General features: G+C 44.0%; 1 protein-coding gene across 5 annotated transcripts; it reads right to left on the reverse strand.

The window, feature by feature from the left end:
- Window positions 1-1,272: 1,272 nt before the first annotated feature.
- Window positions 1,273-22,055, reverse strand: Fgfr1op2 (FGFR1 oncogene partner 2). 5 transcript variants are annotated; one of them, XM_075982276.1, is made up of 7 exons: window positions 21,915-22,055; window positions 13,731-13,867; window positions 11,685-11,802; window positions 10,079-10,221; window positions 7,209-7,322; window positions 4,892-5,005; window positions 1,273-3,083 (listed from the first exon to the last, which is right to left on the reverse strand). In XM_075982276.1, exons 2-7 carry the CDS (start codon window positions 13,863-13,865, stop codon window positions 2,946-2,948), a joined length of 762 nt encoding a protein of 253 aa, XP_075838391.1. In that variant the 5' UTR covers window positions 13,866-13,867; window positions 21,915-22,055; the 3' UTR covers window positions 1,273-2,945. The 5 variants fall into 5 exon arrangements, with proteins under 5 accessions (XP_075838391.1, XP_075838393.1, XP_075838392.1 ...); XM_075982278.1 differs by having other exon boundaries at window positions 1,273-3,103; XM_075982277.1 differs by having other exon boundaries at window positions 21,316-21,916.
- Window positions 22,056-22,573: the final 518 nt, after the last annotated feature.

Consider the following 22,573-nt stretch of genomic DNA (forward strand, 5'->3'; position numbering starts at 1 on the left):
CACTTGTGAGCTGTTATGTGGGTGCTACGAATTGAACCTGGGTCCTCTGGAAGAGCAGCCAGTGTTCTCAGAAGCTGAGCCATCTCTCCAGCCTCTAAGTTTCTTTAACTTTTGAGACAGGATCTCAGGAGGCCCACACTGGCCTTGAGCTCTCTATGTGGCTGAGGACAACCAAGCTGTTTGAGCCCAGCATGGCCTACGGCAGTGCAGGCCATGATCAGCTCCAGATCTCACAGGCTGGTGCACGTGGGGTCTGCCGTCAGTCCCTTACTCCCTCTTCTCTGACAGCAGGCAATATCAGAAACCCTTCTAGAGCAAGCTGGTAGCCGCTCCACACAAAGTAACAAGTCTGGGGTCGTCCTCTGTAGGGAGCCTGGGTCCCAAGCAGCTTCTCGCAGTCTTACGGCCCAAGCTCCTTGAGAAGAACGGCCTGTTTTCAGGATTAGTAATTCTATTGTGAGTACAGGGTTAACTGCTGGCACTCGATGAAGACTTCCGTTGGTTGATTTTGCTGGAATGGAAAAAGAACGCAAGGCTGAGGTTGCATGTTATCATCCACTCCACTGTGGCTGGGACGAGGCTAGCAGCAATGTTCTGAGTGTACAGCCAGCAGGATCTGCTAACAAATTCAATGTAAGACATAAAAAGACTATGGTCTAAGATGCCACATCTTTGTACCCTTACAAGGATGGGGAAGACCACAGAGGTTTGGGCAGTGTAGTCTGACATGTCTCTAGGGGTTAGTGTGCAGGTTGTGAGAGCTCCAGGCAGAGCTGTGTCTGAGAGTCCCAGGGAATTAAAATACTCCATAGGTTAGATTGGGGAGACCGCGGAAGAATTGAGAGGAGTTATAGCACCACACAGGAATAAGGCATTCGCATAGGTGAACACACATACACATGCATGCACACACACCCTTTTTCTCTCTTATGTACTAGCACAAACGGTCTCCCACCTCCACACAAATAGGTCTAGAGGCTGAGGATACAGCTTAGTGATGCAGCATACAGAGGGCACGCAGAGCACATACAGAGTGCACATAGCACATAGAGAGCACACAGAGCACATACAAAGAACACGCAAAGCACATACGTAGAGTACACACAGAGCACATACATACAGAGTGCATGCAGAGCACATACAATGTATGCATACAGAGAGTAAACAAAAACCCCAGCACCACCCACCCCTCCTGCAAAGAGAGTAAGCTTCAAAAGCAAATTGTGTTTAAGAAACGTAAGCTTTGTTTTGATATTAAAGCTGAGGTTGTCCCAGTTTTAAACACTCGTCTTTATTGATAAAATAGGCTCCTCTTCAGCACACACTCTCAGATGTAAGCATAAAGTTGTTTTTTGGGGTGGTGGTGGTGGTGGAAAACTGTTGTTAAAAACAAAGCAAATGTCTTTCAATATTCACAACCTTAAAAGCATACCCAAGACAAAGGATAAATATTTTATAAAAATAATTACTTCTCAGTACATTTTACAACAGAGCTGCTCAACGCACTGCCCTGACCCATCAGCTGTGCAGCGTTCTTCTTTTTAGCCTTTCTTCTGGCCCGCATGAGCAAATAAACGAACCATCACATTAGGGTACTCTTCAAACCAATAGAAAAATCTCAGCAATAAATTCATGTATGCATAAACTAGGAGGGCTCCGCAGGAGAAGTGCTGAACGTCGGGGCACTGGCCCTTCCCTAGCAGCTGTGACCCCGCTCACCTCATCACGAAGTCCTTTGAATTTCACCAATACATGAAATAATATGTAAAATTATAATGCAAAGTAATATTTCCTTAACAAATGATATACTTGAAAGTAACACATTCTGTTCGTGCTAACTTAATATGAATCTGACATATAAGAATACTATATTTTTAGCCATATATCACAACCTTTTATCCTGTCGTTCTGATCACTACACAGTAACAATTAAGTTTCAATTGGTGTTAAAGCACACTTCTGTACCTTGTGGCCTTCAAAAGCTTTACATATTATAAATATGATTATTTTTTAACTGCACAGGATAATGTTTAGGGGTCTGCACTTCGCTGCCCTTTTCTGAGTCACAGGTTGTAGGGAAAACCTCACAGGTTATAAGAACCAAGCAAATGGGGCTTAGACTCAGGTCCAGAACTTTGTTCCTGGAACCTGCATCTACTTTTTAAGTATTCAAAGAGTAATTTCTTAAATAAAAACAAAGGAATTCCAAATTTACTTGGAGATTACCATACCCATTTGACACACTAAATATGTTAACTGTCCACCAGTGAGCAGTCATATATCCTTAAACATCAAGTAGAGAGGAAGAAAGCCAGTTTGTTAACTGAGAACCATAAACATTCTTTCAAAGTAGTTTAACCTACTAAATGTGTCTATATACGGCTGTCTTTCTTAGAAAGTAGTATTCCTTCTCTTTCCTTCCTGAGCTGGCATCGCATACACTAAAGCAAGTCATGAACAACCGCAGCTGAAAGAAATGGGCACCAGGGATGGTGTAAGTGGACGCCTTCTGTGTGTGGTGCAAGTAACACATTCCTAGAGCCTCTGCGCCTGAACTGACTGAACAAATGGGAAGGTTGACAGGAGACCAAGGCGGAAGTCTCGTGGTACACAAGCTGTTTGGAGACTCGACAGGAAGGACAAGACTTAGAACAAAGTCTTCCACTCAGAAACCACGGCAAACCTTACATTAAAAGGGCTAACATAGGACTTCCAAACGTTTATTGGGAGAGTTCAGGGTGAGCCGCAGCGCCCAGCAGCACTGTGAGGCTCACTCTTCCACCCTCACTTACACTCTGCAGTCAAGTTCACGACCACGGGTTATCCACTCCTGTCTCTGCACTTGTACATACAGTAGAGGGGAACAGGCTGGCTGAGCTGCGTCTGTGATAGTTCATCCACTCACTTCTGAGCCCATGCCAGTGACCGCGCAGAGAGCCAGCCATTCAGCTCTTCCTCAGACTCAGGTCGCTGTTGGTCACGAAGGCAGATAAGGATGTACTCTCTGAGGCGTCATCCTTCCGAAGGCTCAGAAAGGACTCTCGGGTTATCTGAAGGATCTCTCGCAAGCCTTTGTTTTCTTGCTGTAAGGAGACAAGTAGAACTGAAGATGGCTCATACCCCGTGCACACAGACCAACGTTCGGGCCACCCATAAGATTCGTACACGGCACCTCTAAAAGCCAGACGTGTGAAGGTGCAGCATGAAAGGCAGGCTCTGTGATCACATACATGTACTACGTGCTACAGACAGTTCACAACTTGAATCTAAACAGATCGCAAAGCTGGGTGTAGTAATGCCCACCTTTAATCTCAGCAGTTGGGAGACAGAGGAAGGAGGGTCTGTATGAGTTTGAGGTCGTCCTGGTGTACACAGCAGTTTTAGAGCAGCCAGGGCAACACAATGAGACCCTGTCCCAAAAACAGAAACCAGATTTCAAATGCTGTTAAAGGCACAGGGTCAGTATTCAACCTCCTTAGAGCTGCAAGTCTTTTTTTGGGGGGGTTTGAGACGGGGTTTCTCTGTGTAACAGTTCCGGCTGTCTTGGAACTCGCTTTGTAGACCAGGCTGGCCTAGAACTCACTGATACCTACATGCCTCTGCCTCCCAAGTGCTGGCATTATAGGCGTGTGCCACCGCTGCCTGGCAAGCTACAAGTCTTAATGTGTGCAGATGGAGCTGGTAAAGAGGCAGAAATGAGCTTGTTCTGCAAACAGACTGGAGATGCAAACACCCATGGAACTCAGACTAGTTATAAATTCATACAAACAATACCTTGAGGTAGTTACTGTGTTTCCCTCCCAGCCGAGGTGTTATTGTTTCAGAAAGAAATGTAAATGATTATCTGGCACTGTAAGAATTTGTCACCTTATAACCACAGCTGCTCCTGGCCTCAGCAGTCTGGCCTGCCTGTCATCTGCTGAGCGCACGTGAACTGCTGAGAAAGCTGCCTGCCCCGAAGCACAGACAGAGGACACCGTGTGCTCAGGGACAGGCACAGGCCTTATGGCCATCTGTAAGGGATTTCCTGGTCATGACTTCAAGCAGAACATTTCAAATTTTACTTTTGGGTGTATGTGTCTATGTGTGTGTACCTGTGGAGGCAGAGGCTGATGCCAGGAGTTTTCCTCTCCGGCACTCCACTTTGTTCTGAGACAGGATGTCTTGTTGAGCCTGCGCTTATGGTCTGGCTAGCCATGGCCTGAACATGGGGATCCAGAGTCGGGGCCTCATGCACTGCAGTAACCGTTTACCCACTGGGTCGGCTCTCTAGCACACCAATTTTTTATTTTTTTTTTTTGAGACAGGATCTCATGTAGTCCAGGCTAGCCTAGAACTCAACCTTAAATTCCTGATCCTCCTGCCTCCACCTCCCAAGTGCTAGAATTAAAGGGGTACCACACCTGGCTTAATTTGTACATTATAAAACATTTTTCTATAACATGATCTTTAGCATAAAGTACTAAGTTTTAAAAATTATGAAATTAAGAAAATTCCACACACACACACACACACACAAATATAGACTCAAAATTCAACTTTCTCTTTTCTTTCAAGACAGAGTTTCTCCTAGACAGACAGGGCTTACTCTGTAAACCAGGCCAGCCTCAAATTCGGAGATCCACCAGCCTCTGCCTCCTCGGGGCTGGGATTAAAGGCGTGAGCAACCAAGCCTGTTTTAAAGATGAGCGTTCTCACTTCTGATGCGTTCATGTCACTGATGACCCCGACTTCTGCATTATACCCGACGGCCTATTCCACACTGTCACCAGCACCCAGACTCAGAAACATCACCACCAACTCAAAGAGAGGGTGTGTTAAGATTGGGACTGTTCTCTGGCTGAGTGTTTGCAGGGATGCTTTCCACCCGTAGCTGAAGTTTAAAACTCACTTCGAGTTGAAAAATTCGCTCCTGTTCCTTGCAACCCTGCTGTTCATCAATTTCAATGGCTTTTCTCATTACCGCTGCCATCTCGGCGATCTGGTCAACATGTGCTTCCAACTCCTGCAAGGAAGAGGACACGGAAGTGAGGAAGACGTCACTGGCACTGCCACCTAACGCTATGACATCCTCATGTTGCCTTGTGACACGTGGCACACAGAGCTGGGTGGACATCAGATGTTAACAACAGAATTAAAGGGGCAGGAGGATCTCTTTGAGACCAGCCTGGTCTAGAGAGTGAGTTCCAGGACAGCTGGACTACATTGAGAAACTGAAGGGGGAAAAAAAAAGGCAAAAAAGAATAATTAAGGCTAAGGCTATACATCACACCCTACAGCAAACCAGTTCATTCATTTCACGTGTTTCACAACGCCCACGGAGTCTCTTTCACAGCTGCATGTCCTATGGTTAGAGTGATGGGAAAGAAAGTCTCTATGATTCAGTCTCGTCTGCAGTATTAATGCCTATAAGCTGATCCCCAGCCAACCAAGAGAGCCATTCTAGACGACAATCCTCCTCAAGAACAGGAAGGATATTGTTTACATCCGTCTATTATTTATTTAGTGTTTGCTGAACAAGAATTATTGAGCAAAATTAACGAACTGCTACAGAGTATTAAAACAGTAAATGCTTTTTTGCCTTATAAAAAAGAACTAATTTCCACATGATATAGATACCCATATTAGTCAGTTTTACAAATTCTCACTCATTCCTATTTTCTGCACCTCTGTGACGTATCAGGCACTATACCAGGCAGCAGAAGCACAACCCCGTCATAAGATACCATCCCTGACCTTACAACTTTGTTCGGTGAAGGAGACAATAGGGCTTAAAAATAGACAGAAGCCTGAGAATATTTTCTCAATAAACCAGGCAAACACTCCATCACCGAGCTACACCCCAGCTCCAGTTACTAATCCTAAAGAAAAAGATGTAGGCCCTTCTGTGTTTGGTTCTGGGGACCGACACCAGGGCTCCACTTCCAACCTCTGTCTTAATGGTGACATGTGGCTAAGTACCCCCCACATCACAAAGATGCCACCGGTTCAGGGAGGTGGACTGGACAGCTCTGGACTAGCCTGTGGCACAAAGCAGTCCCCAGGGCAAATGCTAGCCATTCTCTGCAGCCCCACAAAGTCACCGAGGACACACATGGATAACTGACCACAGTGCCAATCTGAACGCAGCAGCTTTCTCAGCTTACAATCTGCGCAGTACATGGCACTGGCCTTTAAAATGGAAGAAAAAAAGGCTGCTGACTTTTCAGCAGAGTCTGTTTTAACAAGATCATCAGGAAAAGACACAACGATGCTTAGCATGCATTGTAGGCCCCGTGAACAACTCACTTACTAGACGTAAGAACCACACAAAGCAAGAACTTTAGCTCTAAACCCAAATGTCAGCACATCACCCTGCAACTGTCTTGATACCTTTCCACTTCCAAGTCTGTCTTATTATCAATAATAACCAATCATTTTTATTAATAATATGTTAACAAGGGCTGGAGAGATGGCTCAGTGGTTAAGAGCATTGCCTGCTCTTCCAAATGTCCTGAGTTCAATTCCCAGTCCCCACATGGTGGCTCACAACCATCTGTAATGAGATTTGGTGCCCTCTTCTGACCTGCAGGCAGAACACTGTATACATGATATAAAAATATATTAACAATAGATAAATAATACTTATTATTTCTACTCTGCAGCAACAGCCCAGATCTTCAGAAAGCATCACTATGTATAGCTATAAATTCAAAAGGCATTTTAAATTTCTATTTGTGAACTCAAACCAAAGAACTACAATTAATTAAAAACAAAAATTTTACATTTTATGGACTAGCCTTTATAATGTAAGGCTAAAGTTAATATCAAGAAAATACATTTTTCTTTTTTAGATAGGGTCTCACTGCACAGCTCTGGCTAGCCTGGGACTGGCTACATAGACCGATCTGGCTTCAGAAGCAGAGATCTACATTTAATGTCAGAAATGCACTGTCTTATGACAGCAAAGACCACAGTGGCATCTAGTGAGAACAAACAAAAGATGGCTGGTAAGCATCCAAGTCTCTGTCACCTAACGGACCGTGACACACGGAGCATAAGGACAAACAGCTTTAGACTCGGCAGCACGGCCATGAAAAGCACACTGTTCTTCGACTGATTTTGTTTATTTGCTGGTCTAATCTGGAAGAGCAATTCAAACTAAAACAGCTTCTTAAACGGACCCCGCTGTCGCCCATCCCCGAAGCTGACTGTTTGATTTAGTGTACATTCTGATCTGCTTCCAAGTGCCGCCTCTCCAGTCCACGCTGAGGTGCTTCGAGGATGTGCTGAGACGCATCGAGGAAGACTCCTCCGCAGTGGTTACGGTGTACCATGTCAATCTGTAGTACAGAGTCGTTATAATGTTAATACGGACTTCATCCGTAACTTAAAAACTGGATGAGTGTTAGTTCATGCGTGTTAGCCGACTGCTGGAATGTTTGTTTTTTTAAAAATTTCCAAAAAGGCATCTGTTAAAAAAATAATGTAGAACTATTTGGATGAAACGGAGATATGTTTCCTAGTGGTTTTTAAATATGGACTCACAAAGCTCTAGGTGAGTGTGGGGCGCATGCGCCAAAGTGCAGCCATACTCAACTGTGCTCCCCTCGTGTGCCCAAATCACGTCTGTGTTTAGGCACGGGAGATCACTGGCGCCTACAGTCTAGACCGCGGCACTCTTGTGCCTGCATCTCGTTTCTCTGCCTGTGCACTCCCCGACTCCTGTAGAGCTAATTCAAGGCTAGTGTAAAGGTTCTCCTTCTCCAGGACTGCTCCCCCCACTGCTGTAGTGATGACTCATTTCCCCAGGCCCTCCCATCACACCCCAGCTCAACAGTGATGTGACATATCCCTTCATTCCTCTTGCTCTTGCCCATAGTGACTAAGCCAATGCAGGGTGGTACTAAATGTTTGATTTACTGAGCCAAAGTGTCTCCTTTTTGGGAAAAATCAAAACCACAAACATTAATATGTATTAGTTAGAATTAATAACAAATAACTGAACAGTCATTTTTTTGGAAGGCAGGGATCAGCACTTAGATGAACTCAACCTACACAACAAATTAACCGAAGGGTCATGGCTATTTAACTTTCTGAGTAACAGGATAGCATAGATAAATGGAACACCCAGTGGGTTTGTATATGGAGGGTGGGGTGTTGAACCCAGGGCCTCAGGTATGCTAAGCACATGTTCTACCATAGAGCCAGGCCTCCAGCTCTTAATGGGCTACAGAAAACACTCGCTCTGCCACAGTTGCTACAATATGGAACTGACAAGATCTTACTCCACACATTTATTTCTTTTATTTATTTAATTTTTTTTTGGTGGTGGTATTCACTCTTCTTTCAAACTTCAAAATTTTATTTTTCAAATTGTAAAATAAGAGGGCCTTTTGGAATTTCAAGACTGCATTTCAATTATTCTTTATACTTATATATATTTTAAAAAAAAACCTTAGTTACAGATTTACTTAATTTTTGGAGAGGGAGGGTAGAATTAAACCAGAATCTCACGTAGCCAGGCTGGCCTAGAACCTCAACCTTCCTGCCTCTGTCTTACAAGTACTGGGATTAAAGAGCTGCGTGTTACCATACCTGACTTAGATATACACTGAAATACTCCATAACAGTTACTAACACCAACTACAGCTTTTATTTTCAAAAGACCAATTAAACACCCAAGGACTTCCATTTTGTTAGGGCATGAAAATTAAAAATAGCTAATAGTCAGCCCAATTTTAGTTCTTTATTCTTCTAACTGACACAAGAGGTGGCCAATATGTGTAACTGTCACCCAGAGAATACTAGTAGGTACTTAATTTCGATACGTGTAACTGTCACCCAGAGAATACCAGTAGGTACTTAATTTCGATGGAATAATTTAAAAATGCTAGAGACATCAACACGGAAGTATTTTACAGAATTGAAAATGTGTTAATCATTGAGAAATATATATAAAACGATTACTATCTCTTCAACATTAGTCGTAAGTAGGTTACATCATCCAATCTAGTTAATGTCTTCACTCCCACTGGCAGTTAACATTCAGTCAAGCAGGCAGCAGTGACTATTCTGCTTATCTTGACAGCAGCTGTAAAACGCCTGCAATGCTCTAACCACTCCAGCTTCGCCTCTAAAATGTCACCTAGCATGCGGTGTCCCCAGCACCACGAATTTCAGGAGAATGAGTGGCCTCCATAGACTGGACTCTTCAGGAAAACAATCTACACTCAGCAGCTCAGACTTTAAAAGCATTTCAGTTTCTGTTTGTGTAACAGGTACTATTACAAAATTACTGGAAAAAAATAATACTTAAAAACAGAGACCCAGCTGGGTGGTGGTGGCACACACCTTTAATCCCAGTACTCATGAGGCAGAGGCAGGTGGGTCTCTGAGTTCGAGGCCAGCCTGGTCTACAGAGCAAGTTCCAGGACAGACCCCAAAAAAGATTCACAGAGGAACCCTGTCTCAAGGGGGGGGGGGGGGGGCGGCAGAGAATCTTACAAAAATAATTTTGAACTGAATGTACCTTTATTTTTAAAAAAGTATTTCTGAACACACACACACACACACACACACGCATGCACCGTTTTAAAGTTACTAAGGACTCCAACAGAGTGGCAGAGGCAGTTGGTTCTCTGTGCTTTTAATGTTAGCCTGGTCTACATAGTGAGTTCCTAGACAGCCAGAGCTAGATAATAAGACCCTGCTACTCAGAAGTAATGGGAGTTAGAAGAATAAGCCAAGGAATACATAACGAGAAATGGGGATGGGGAGATGATGACAAAAAATGTCAATTAAAAATATAAGATATTTCTGGGTACAGTGGCACATGCCTTTAGTCCTAGCACTCAGGAAGTAGAGGCAGGAAGGTCTCTGAATTTGAGGCCAGCCTAATCTACAGAGCGAGTTCCAGAGAAACCAGGGTTATGCAAAGAAACTCTGACGTGGGGAAAAAAAAAAGAAAGAGAAAGAAGGTAGTATATATCCCATTACAAGAATTTTAGTAGATTATTTTCATTCTTTAAAAAATCTGAACATAGGTTAACAATGTCCCCCAGTTTTCATTTCAAGTCAAATTCATAGAAGGGATTACCTTGGAATGCTGCTCCTTTAACTTCATGATTATACCTGGGTCATCCTTCTTGCTCGCCATGAGCAATCTGAACATCTGCTCTCGATACTTGCTCATTATCAGTTCCAGGGCAGACTGGTGCTCTTCCAAGGATGTCCGCAGTTCTAGCGAGAACAACGTGCTTTATTCAGATGAGTTACGATTATGTCAAACACTGACAGACAGGGATCTTAAAAAGAAACATGCAACAAAGAAGACCCTCATATTTTACTGAAATAAGTTTTATGCTGTGTGTGTGTGCATGTTTGTCCCCATGCCGTGCACATGCACAGAGGTCACAGGACACCTGCGATTGACTTTCACCCTCCACCAGGGGTCCTTGATCCACCGAGACAGCTCTCATTAGCTTTTTAAAGTGCTCATTTTTAAAACTCATTTCTTAAAAAGTCATCTCAGACTGTAAGGCTGGACTGGGGGAGCTCCACACAAGTACAGCACTGCGATGAACCTGAGCACGTCTGCGGAACCCGGAAGGAACAAGAACCCTAACCCAGGGGCGTGGAGCCAAGGCTTCCTTAGTGTGGAGGAGAGCTGTGGATGAGGACGGAAGGGCGACCGGGAATTGACTGAAGGTCTCTGTACAAGGAAATAAAAATAGAAACAAATCTATTTACTTCTTTGTTGGTTTTCGGGAGAGTTTCTCTGTGTAACAGTCCTGGCCATCCGCCTGATGATATTTATTCTAAGTTCAGACTAATGCTTGTGTTGAAGTGTAGTGACATTTCACTTGTATTTTAATAAATAAATCTTGCTTGAAGACCAGAGAGTAAAACAGCCCCACTGGTCAGTCTTAGACCAGGCAGTGGTCTTCAATCCTTTACTCTCAGTAGCCACCCTAGTTGCCATAGAAACCTGGCTGTGCCACCTTTAATCCAGCACTAGAGGGGAATATAAAACAAGACAGCTCTCAGGCTCAGTCTCATTCTGAGAGTCCTGGAGGCAGGATCACCATTTTAAACTGAGGTAGAGGTAAGAGCCAGCAGCTGGCTGTTTTGCTTTTCTGACCTTCAGGATGAACCCCAATGTCTTCTGAGTTTTATTAACCGGGGTTCACTGAAGGATGGGGGAAAAGTCGAGTGAAAGTCTCCAGCTAAGACAGAATGGCACAGACTATGAGCAGCCAGGCTGGGACACAGAGGAGGGAGTGGGACTCCTTTCCAGGTTAACAAAACCAAAACAAAAATAAAAACCAAAACCCAGATATTGAGGAGAAGCAGCTGAGACAATGCTAAACAGGGCAGACTTGACGGAAAGGACCGGTTAAAGCAGCAGTGACTCCTGTCTACACACACAGACCAGAAAGGGAGAGTAAATATTAAGAAGTAACGTCAGTTGACTATTTCATGTGTATGTGTCAGTACCTGCACATATGTCTGCGCATCACACATGTACCTCGTGACCCCAAAGAGGGTGTCGTATCCTCGAGATGGAATGACAGGCAGCTCTGAGCTGCCGGGAACTGAACCTGGGTGCTCAAGTGCTCTTAAGCACGGAGCCACCTCCAGCCCGTGATCTGTGACTGCGCCAGCCGGGCCCCAGCCAGCGTCACAGGAGACCCAGCCCTTGCCTTTGTTCTCCTGCTGCAGTTCTCGGATCTGCTTGTTTTCTTGCTGGATTCCCATCACCAGTGTGGACCTTGGCCGATGCCTTGCAACTTCATTAAGTTCTTGGATTTCTTCCTGATACTAACGAAAAGATTAGAGAACAACAAAAGGGAAATCAGTATTTGCAAATTTTTACCTGCTAATTGATAAATGAGCAGAACCTCCAAGAGTTGAGTGTTACACGACTCAGCATTCCTTCCAAAGGAAGAAAAAAGAAAACATCCACAGTGCCATTACTCATAACAGGAGAAGAGGAGTTCAAGTATCTACCCCCTGAAGAGAGAAGAAACAGGACACGCTGTGTCCCCTTGCAGTATTACTGGGCAATGGATTAAAAAAAAAAAAGGCTGCTACATAATACAACCCAGATGACTTTTAATACATAGTAAGAGCCAATCATGGAAGCCATACAGCTCATGTCCAACTCACACAGTGAGTCTAGAGCAGGCAAACCCCCTGGGAGAGCACAGTGGCTTCAGGGATGGAAGCCATACAGCTCATGTCCAACTCACACAGTGAGTCTAGAGCAGGCAAACCCCCTGGGAGAGCACAGTGGTTTCAGGGCTGAGAAGCTAGAAAGACACTGACTGACGGGATGGGTGTACAGTTTCCTTAGCATGAGCAGGGCCCCAGGCTCCATCCTGAGATAAAGCTGTTTCGTAGTAGGTAGTAGCTGTCCTCTAACTGACTTTGTAGACCAGGCTGGTTTTGAACTCACAGAGATTCACCTGCTTTTGTCTCCCAAGTGCTGGGATTAAAGGCGTGCGCCACAACACCTGGTTGGATTTTGAATTTTTTTTTTTAAATAGGAATCCAAATGTAAGATTATGCATTTTTCTTGAGGCATTCTTACTGGACAGCTATCAATGACTTCATCGTAACATTCCTGGTTCTCAACTTCAGGTGTCAAACACATCCCTGCCAGGTCTGTGACTCCTCACTGCCAGCAGACTGGATGGTCAAAGAGCAGGTGCTTTAGGGACACAGCAAGACAGACTGAGTGAACTTGCTCCACTGCTCCTGGTGACTTTTGAAAAGTCTTAGATCAGGGCTGCTTTGTCTGCCGAGACAGGGCTTCTCTGTGTAGCCCAGGCTGGCCTTGAACCTGTGTCTGCCTCCCCAGTGCTGGGACTAAAGGTGCATGTCACCACTGCCCAGCTAGGGCTGCTTTCTGAAAAGTTGGAAATCTTTATGGGGGATGGCTTACACAGTAGCTGAAGGCAGTCGTTTACTGGATGATGTCTTCCCATGCTATTAACAGGAAGCAAACTACTTCATCCCCACGGAAAGGGCAGATTTAAAACATGCCAGCAAAAATGAACTTGAAATAATTGCATAGATGAAAATTAGATATTTCCTTACATCATTTCAAAAAATATTTGGTTGTTAAACAATACCCAAGTACTTTTAGAAAGAAAAGTATAAACATCTTGGCATTATATAATATAACAAACTCTGGTCCTTATCAGATATATTTAGATTTAACAATTTCACTTATTTTTAACTCAAATGTGCATTTCTGTCAGAAGAAGGATGAAATTTATAGATTTAAAATAAACCTATGTACCTGTCACAGAACATCATCTACCCTAGTCCAAAGTGAAGCACACACACGAGTGAGGCTTTGTGCAAACTTCAGTTAGAAACAATCTGATTAGGCCGTAGGTTACTGTGGTGGTTTGAGCAAGTTTGAACAAGAATGGCTCCCACTGGCTCACGGCCTAAACACCTGTCACCAGGGAGCGACACTATTTGAGAGGGTTAGGAGGTGTGGCTTTGTGAGCCCCTCCTCTTCCTGCTGCCTGTGGATCTGGATGTGGAAATCTCAGCTCCTCCAGCACCAGCTCCGTCTGCACGCCACCATGCTTCCTGCCATGATGATAATGGACTTGCTGTGGTCAAGGTGTCTTTTCACAGCAACGGAACACCGACTAAGACATTTATGATTGAAGTATCACCCAAATATCAACGAGGCTTTGTTAAATGACATCAGTCAGGAAAAGTCAAACCTGCTTCATGGCTTCCACTCGCTTGCTGAGGGCCGTGGTCTGCTCGATGAGGGACTCCGCCGCATCGTCATGATCGCGCAACCTTTCCACGAGGGTTTTCGCGTCAGCAAGTGCCTTCTCGATTGTGCAGCTCATTGCTAGAGGGAGACCAGTAAGTCAATTAAAATCAGGACTTAGGTCAGTTTCACATCATCACAGACCCCTACTTAAGCTTCCCTTGCTAAGGCTGTTCATTGTAGAGAGGAAAAGCAGTCAGGAATACCACGTACTGCCTGCTGGGGAACATGAAATCTGAGGGTAAGAACGCTCCCTAGCCCCGCCCCCATACACACTCACACGTGCACACTCAAAATTGAAGAGCCGAGCTGGCCTTTGTGTGCTTTGCCATGTTAAAGACTCAACCTCCTCCTGGATGAGCTACTGCAGCTTGTATAAAGTGACATCATCTCAGTTTTCCTTATGGGAAGGAAGTTCCCACAGCGAATACCATCAGCCACTACAGACGACTTTCAGCATGTTCTAACGAAGCACTAAAGGGGATGCCGAGATTGGACACAGAGGGAACAGAAGCAGGAGGTGTTCGGCTGCATCCTGAAGGCGTCACCAAGGGCAACACTTGGCAGCAGTGACACAACAGCTGGCCATCTGCTGCGGGGTGCACAGTCCAGAGGGACCAAGCCTCTCCTCTGCAAGGTGGGGGTGAACAAGAGTTCCAGCAATTTGCTGAGTGTGGATCCTCAGGCATAACCTAAAATCCACACAGTGGAGACTGATCAACAGGCTGGCTAATCTCCAAACCAAAACACAAATCTGGAAAAACAGGGCGTCTCTTCCTATAACAGATTCCAGAAGAAGAGAAACGGAAGAAATGCTGGATATAGAACTCAGCAAAGCTGGGTGGATCTCTGTGAGTTTGAGGCCAGCCTGGTCTACATGGTGAGCTACAAAACAGCTAGGCTACACAGTGAGACCCTGTCTCAAATAAGCAACAAAAAAGAAAACAAACCAAGACTCTAGGAGGATAATTTTTAAAAAGCTCAGTTTGGGACTGAAGAGAATAGTTAATAGTGTTTGCTACTCTCGCAGAGGGCTGTAGTTTAGTTCCCAGCACCCATACTGGAGGCTCACAACCATCTTTAACTCCAGCTCCAAGGATTCAACACTCTCGCTGGCCCCTGCAGACACTCCGATGCATGTGTGCATACCCACACAGACACCCACACACATACATAAAAATTAAGATCAAACAGTTCAGTGGACCTAAGAAAATGCAAAGTTGAATGATGTTAGAATTATAGCACAGGACATGAACAAAAACCCTGAAAAGGAACTAAACGGAAATCTCAGAAAAGAATTCAATAAAATAATTAAGATAAATTTATAGCATAACACAAGATGTTTGTATTAGAGTCTGAGATCTGAAATCAATTGTCTAACTCCTAACCTTGAGAAAGTACGGAAAGGGCACAACAAACCCCAAGTAAATAGAAGGTAAAGAAAATACACACAGTAAAAGCTTAGGCTGGAATGGGGGCGGTGGAATAACCAACTCAAAAACAAATAAAGAGCCAGTGGTGGAGGTCCATCCCAGTGCCCAGGAGTCTGCAGTGGGTGCACCAAGAGGAGTCCAGTCTGGGTTACACAGTCTGTCTCCATTCCAACCCCCCTAAAGAACAAGAGAAATCACTACAGAGCCATACTTCACTCTAAACGCAAGTGAACAGAATAATATATCTCATATACATGAATTAGATATTTAGATTAAACATATTTGGGTGGTTTGAAAGAAAATGGTCCCCAAATGGAGTGTCACTATTAGGAGGTGTGGTCTTGTTGGAGGAAGTGTGTCATTGTGGAGGTAGGATTTGAGCTTCTCTCAGTGTGACAGCCAGTTAACTTCCTGTTGCCTCTGAGACAAGATGTAGGACTCCAGGTCCAGCACCAAGTCTGCCTGCATGTGCCATGCTCCCCTTCAAGATGATAATAGACTGGACCTCTGAAATTGTAAGCCACGTCAATCAAATGTTTTCCTTTTATAAGAGTTGCTGTGGTCATGGTGTGTCTTCACAGCATTGAAAACCCTAACTAAGACAAGATTAATTCCTCAAAACCCACAAATGACATAAAGTCATACAAGAAGAAATGGTAACTAGTAACAGACCAATAACTATTATAGCCACTGTAGTTACATAACCAAATTCCTACAGCTATTTTCTAACAAGTTTAAATAGTAAAGAAACTGGAGTTTAAAAATATCCTGCAAAAAAGGCTCCACATCCAGAGAGCTTCAGTGACAAGTCCTAAAATATACCAAGGGCTGGAGGCATGGTTCAGAGTCAACAGCACTGCTGCTCCTGTAGAAGGAGCACCCATGGGTGGTTCATGACCATTACTAACTCCAGTTCCAGGGGATCCGACACCCTCTTACCAACTCCATGGGCACACACCTGCAGCACACAGATACACGCAGGCAAAAAGTCCACACACATAAAACAAACCTAAAAATTGATTGAAAAACAAAACATCAAAAGTAATAAAACCAATGCCTTGTTCAAGGGTCAGGCAGGTCAATATAGGCCCTATCTCACAAAACAAATAGTACCACCCAATCTCTTTAAGGAAACTGGAACACTTAGATGTGGAGCATGGCGGCACCTATCTTTAATCTCAGCACCCCAGAAGCAGAGGCAGATAGATCTATGAGCATCAGGTCAGCCTGCTCCACAAAGAGAGATCCTACCTCAAACAAACAAACAATAAAAGGAAAGAAAAGAAAAACAAACACTTTTAGATTCCAAAAGCAATTCAGCATTTAAAAGATCTTAACATTACTGATACCAAAACCATACAAAAGGAATGAGAAAAACAAAAGAAATCACAGAATAATATTTCTCATGAATACAGTACAAAGACTAAATACTTTCCCCACTAAAATTATAACAAGTAAGGATGTTCCAAATACCAATTTTGTTGAGTTTACCAGAGCAATAAATGTATGTGAAAGTTTCTGTCCTGCCTGGTCCCCCAGCTGTTTAGTTCCAAATAAATACACAAAGGCTTATATTAATTGTAAACTGTTTGTCTTATTAGCTCAGGCTTATTATTAACTAGCTCTTACAACTTAAATTAACCCATAATTCTTGTCTATGTTTGGCCAAGTGGCTTGGTACCTTTTCTCAGTGAGGCATTTTCATCTTGCGTCCTCTGCATCTGGCTGGTGACTGCATCTTTGCCTTCCTCTTCCCAGAATTTTCCTGTTCTGATCGCCCTGCCTATACTTTCTGCCTGGCTAAGTAGGTCAAACAGTGTTTTATTAAAGTAATACAAGTGACAAATCTTTACAGTGTACAAGAACATTGTCCCACAGAAAATAAGGGTAAGGGGAACGATCAACTGGGATACATACAAGAAAACTGTTCTGATTTGTAATCCATGCTGCTATACTGAAAAATCATAAAGAATAAAAACAATTTCTCTCAATGTTTAAAAGGAGACAGGAGTCAAGTGAGATACACAGAGAGAACACAAATGGGTAGGTAGGGAGGTGGGGAAGATCTGGGAGAAGTTGGAGGATGAAAATAATAAAAATACATTCTATGAGATTTTCAAAGACTAAAATGTAAAACATAAAATTCCTATAATCTATGATTTTAGCATGTTCGTAGGATACAAGAACCAACTGTTCTTCCATAAACTAGCAATGACAATTTGAAAACAATTAAATATACAAAAATTAGGTAATGTATATTAAATGGATTAATTCCTCAAAACCCACAATGACAAAAACCTCATAAGAAACAAGTGTCTAAGAATGTTTCTAGAAACATTTAAAATAGTTACATTTATGATTGCATATACATTATAACAAATATAATAGATAGGTGACATTCTTGAGCACAATCAAAGTATACAGGATCTATACGCTGGCAACTACAAAATGCTAACCGAAAACAAAGTAGGGTCTAATTATGCGGAGAAAACACTGTGCTCAAGGATTTAATGACTCAGTATAACGGAGACAAAACGTTTTCAGCTATCAATCAATACAGCTGGAAGCTGACAAGCTGATTCTATATAATTTCTATAGAAAGCAAGGAAACTAGAATCACCGAAACCATCGTGCAGAGATACAAGCGTACGATTTAAGACTCACTTTACAGACAGCATAGCAACGATGGCTCTGATACAGGGAGACAGAACAGAGATGCAGAAACAGGCCCACAGGAGGGCGACCAATCCATTTTTGAAAATGTGCAAAGGGAGCTGGGTGTGGTGCGGACACTTCTGTAACTCAGTCACTGCGAAGGTTGAGGCAGAGGAATCACTGAAAGCTTGGGGCTAGCATGAATTACTACAGTGAGTTCAAGGCCAGCATGAGCTATACAGAGTCAAAAGACAGAACAGCAAAGTGTAAAGACAAGTCAGAGAAACCAGGTGCTAGGAAGATGGCTCAGTGGTTACGCGGTGCGGGCCGTCAGCTTTGAGGATGACAGGTCAGACACTCTGTCAGGCCACTCCCAAGTGTCACTAACTCAAGCTTCAATCTGAAGCCCTCTTCTGATTGTCAAGAGCACCTACACATGTGTGCACACACATACATACATATCCACTTTAAAAAAAAAAAAAAAAAAGAAACAGCATTTTTCAACAAATGGCACTGGGAGAACCAGACACCTATGCGCCGGAGAGTAATCTCAATACAATTCTTATTTGGTTTATAGAATGCTTTTCTCAAAATGGAGCACAAATTTTAATATAAAATGAAAAACAGTAATATTATAAGGGGAAAAGGAAGCAAAGAAAATCTCTGTAACGTGGAGATAGTCAGTACCAATAGCATGAAACAAACATCAAACCGTGAAAACCGCTGGTGAACCAGGCTTCATCCAGATGAGTAACTGACTATCAGAAGCTAAGACAGTCTGGCCTCGAGGAAGCATTTCCAAGTTATACATCTGATGGAGCACTCAACCAGAAAAGAACAAAAAGCTGTCAAAGTAGCAAGAATAAGTCTAATTTTAAAAATGGCCAAAAGACTTTAAATACTTACCCTAAAAGATATGCATATGGTGGGGGGAAAAAGCACATGGAAGATGTTTACTATCACTAAAGAAATTTAAATAAAATAGTGACGGCCTGCACCACAATCCTACCCAAACTGCTAGGTAATACTTAACAACTTGGAGTAGGCTCCCTCCCCCCACCATATGGGCTCAGGGATCAAACTCAGGTTGTCAGTTTGTGGCAGGCCCACTAATTTTAATTAATTCAAAATGGTAGATCTCTGGACCTAAAAATGCCACCTTATTTTGCCGTTTAGACAAGAGACGGGTGCCATTCCTTTTTTTCCACTGAGAAAATGGACTCAAGGATTCCAAACACAGGAGCTGAGTTAGAGCCTGGTGGGGCCAGGACTGGAACTCCAAGCCACACTGGACCTGAGGGCCCTAGAACTGTCTCAGCATCCAGAGGTGGAAAGAATAAATCCCCTGACTCCACAAAGTGGAACGTCTAAAAGATTTAATCTTTTTCATTTCAAGTCAACCAAGGGAGATGTACATAAAGAACAATTTAAAAAACAAAAAAAAAATTTGAAAATTTTATATAACTACAAAAATCTAGCCATTGTTTTAAGTATACATTAATATTAAGCAATGACTATGTTGGGATTTTAAAAAAGAACTACTTTAAAAATGTTCTCTAGGCTGCACAAAGACTAACAAAGTGAACTACATTTTTACATCTCAGAAGTCTAAACCTATCTGCACAGAAAGAATTGTAAACAGGTAACTCAGCGCCTAATCTTATTAACATTTTAGAAAACAGTGGTGCAGCCTCTGAAAGCCTGTGTACTCATTTCCTATTTGCAAAACCTCAAGAGGGCTAAAAATATTTTATAATATGAATTTGCTTTGCCACCCTTTCTAAAAGATGCTTCCTCTCCCTTTTTGGCCTGTAAGTAACGTGGGAGAGATACTGTTCTCCACATTCTGCTATAAATTTTAAAAAACAGACTCCAATTTAAAGGAATCTTCTCAAATGTATCTGCCTATTTTTTTCAGTGCTTGTCTTAACTAGTCATAATATATTTAAATTATTTTATACATGTAGGCTCAGACTTCAGGGGCAGACTTTTAAGAAGTTTTCTTTACTTTTGCTTCCTGCTTTAGTCCCATTTTCACCCACTCTGCCACTAAGACATTTGCAGTCCGATTCTGACAGATGGTTGAGAACATTCTGCTGCTGATTAAAGAGAAACCACCACCTACCCACAACAGCAATTGCCAGCTGTTTACTTTTAGCTTTTAGTTAAGAAAAACCTAAAGAAATTCTTTTTTACCCCATGAATATGAATGTACTTGAAGGTCTATGAAGAACATCCGAGGGGCTGGAGAGATGGCTCAGAGGTTAAGACCATTGCCTGCTCTTCCAAAGGTCCTGAGTTCGATTCCCAGCAACCACATGGTGGCTCACAACCATCTGTAATGGGGTCTGGTGCCCTCTTCTGCAGACATGCACACAGACAGAATATTGTATACATAAAAAAAAAAAGGACATCTGATAATCCTAAAGCTGAAAGAACACAGTTTGGAAGAAAGAGCACTGGTGAATCAAAACCAACCTAGAACTGTGTGGCTAGGCTGTGTGTGTTCAAAGAACTAACCTAACCTAAACCAGTTATCTCTAACATACGGGCAGTCAGTGGATCTCTGCATGAATACATATATGCTGAGCACTGTCAAAAACATTTGTGTCATATAAAATTCGACTTGTCAGATATGAAGATACTAGCATAATACAAAATCATTTGATGCATGAGGTGTGTGTGCATGCACACGCATATGCTATTATATACAACTAATAGCAAAAGTACAATTACATACATGTTAGAATACAGGGCTGCTCATATTCAAAACAGTTAAAGGGCAGTTACCCGAAAATAAAAAAGGCCCTTCGGGTTCTAATGCTCTGATTTTTAAGGGACCAAGAATTTTTGTAGCAGATTCTTTAGAATGACTGCATTATAAATATGTATATATATATGCATAAAAAATGCTTGCTATGTGCCAACACCGAGCTAGCTTTTGTTTTAAAGATGAGTAAGACATGATTCCAGACTCAAGTTCAAGCTGGCAGGAGAGACAAATAATTGAACATATAATACATCCTAATAAATACTGCAGAATTATGTCAAGAGCTCTGGGAGCTCACTGTATTATCAATGTCACCCAAGGGAGTTTTGGGTTTTGATAGACGGTGAGACAGCAGGAAAAGCAAGCATCCCAACAGGACTATACCGGGTGAACAGCGGCAGAGGTCTGCGGAAACACCCAACAGCTTGGCATGCGTGCCTGGTAAAGAAGTAGGGGCAGCAACAAGGTGACACTAAGAAGTAAAATACGATTTGAGACGGTGCGGTAAAAGGCCCCGATGAATCAATATGCTTAAATTAGAACTTGAGAAAGTTTCAGGGGACATAATGCATTTCACAGGGACACCCGTTTGGGGTGGTGGAAGAAAGGGAACTGTAATGATCGCAGGGAAAGAAGAAATAACCTGGCTCGGTGTGAGTGAGATACAGAACCTTAGATAATTCTGAGGTCCGTGGTCTGGAAAGGAGCATGTCACTGTCGATCACGGTCGGGATACAAAAGAAAAGCAGGCAGAAGAGTCCCCGCTCTTTCGGAGCAGACACCTCTTGTCAATCAGTAGCTGACCATAGAAGTAGCAGCATAAAAACAGCAGTCTCTCAAAGAAAACCTCAGAACGGGAGAAGGAAGGTCTGCGGATCACAGAACGGGAGAAAGAAGGAAGGTCTGCAGATCACACATACACACGAGCCTCCTCCTGTCCGCACACATCACTCCCGAGAGCGGAGAACCGCACTGCTGTTGAAAAATGGAGGAACGCACGCACTTGGAGTTTACGAACATCTTTCTGGAGAAAACCAGTTCTTCAACTCGGAACAGAATTCGGAAGGGCACTGCGGGATTAAATCAATCAGGACGGTGGCGAAGTCCAAGTCGCCAACACGGTGCAGCGCGCGGAGGTAAATTCAACAGTGACAAGTCCCTCCCGCCACCGCCCACGGAGCTCCCGGGCGGCCCGGGCAGGAAGAAAACAAACCCGGAAGGGGTGCCCTGCGGCGAGTGAGGGCTCGGGGTTTTTACGAATCTTCCGTACCTCGGTTCCCGGACAGGAGCTCGGCGGGAGCACGGAGAGAGGGAGCCCGGCTCGGGGGCTCGCCCACGTCTTATTCCACTCACTCGGCTCCAGTCCCTCTCAGCCGTCGGCGACAGGGACCCGCGAGATCCCGGCGTCCAGGGGCGGCCTCCCACCCTCGCTGCGCCTGCTCAACGACCAGAAGCACGGCGCTGAAAAGACGGCGGCCGCTGGTACCTGCAGCCCGAGCGCATCCGACCCATCCCCGGCCGGTCCAGAACCTCCGCTCCCGGCAGCCGCGGAGCGCCAAGCCTCGCGAGACTTCCGTGGACGCCCGCGAGAGTACTCCCACCCCCTGGACGAGGGGCTCGCCGCTGATTGGCAGAAGAGGCGGGGATGGGCCCGAGCCCGCCCTCTTAGCCCCGCCCACATCGTCTGCTCTCACGCTTTTGCTCTGCCGCTCGCGAACTCTCGCGTGGTTTCCGAGGCCGGTGGAAGGCGGAGAAGGGGAGGCGGCGGGGCTGGGCTTCGCCTCTGCAGAGCCAAGGCCGGTTTGGGCCGGTTTAGGCCGGGCCGTGGCGGCCAGTGCTTGCTTTGGGGTCTCAGGTCGTCCCGGCCGTTCTTCCCAACGGTTGATTGGGGACAATCGTTGAAGGCATTTTTTTCCTTCCTCCCCGTTC

The sequence above is a fragment of the Microtus pennsylvanicus genome, chromosome 8, assembly GCF_037038515.1.
Source record: "Microtus pennsylvanicus isolate mMicPen1 chromosome 8, mMicPen1.hap1, whole genome shotgun sequence".
Lineage (NCBI taxonomy): Eukaryota > Metazoa > Chordata > Mammalia > Rodentia > Cricetidae > Microtus > Microtus pennsylvanicus.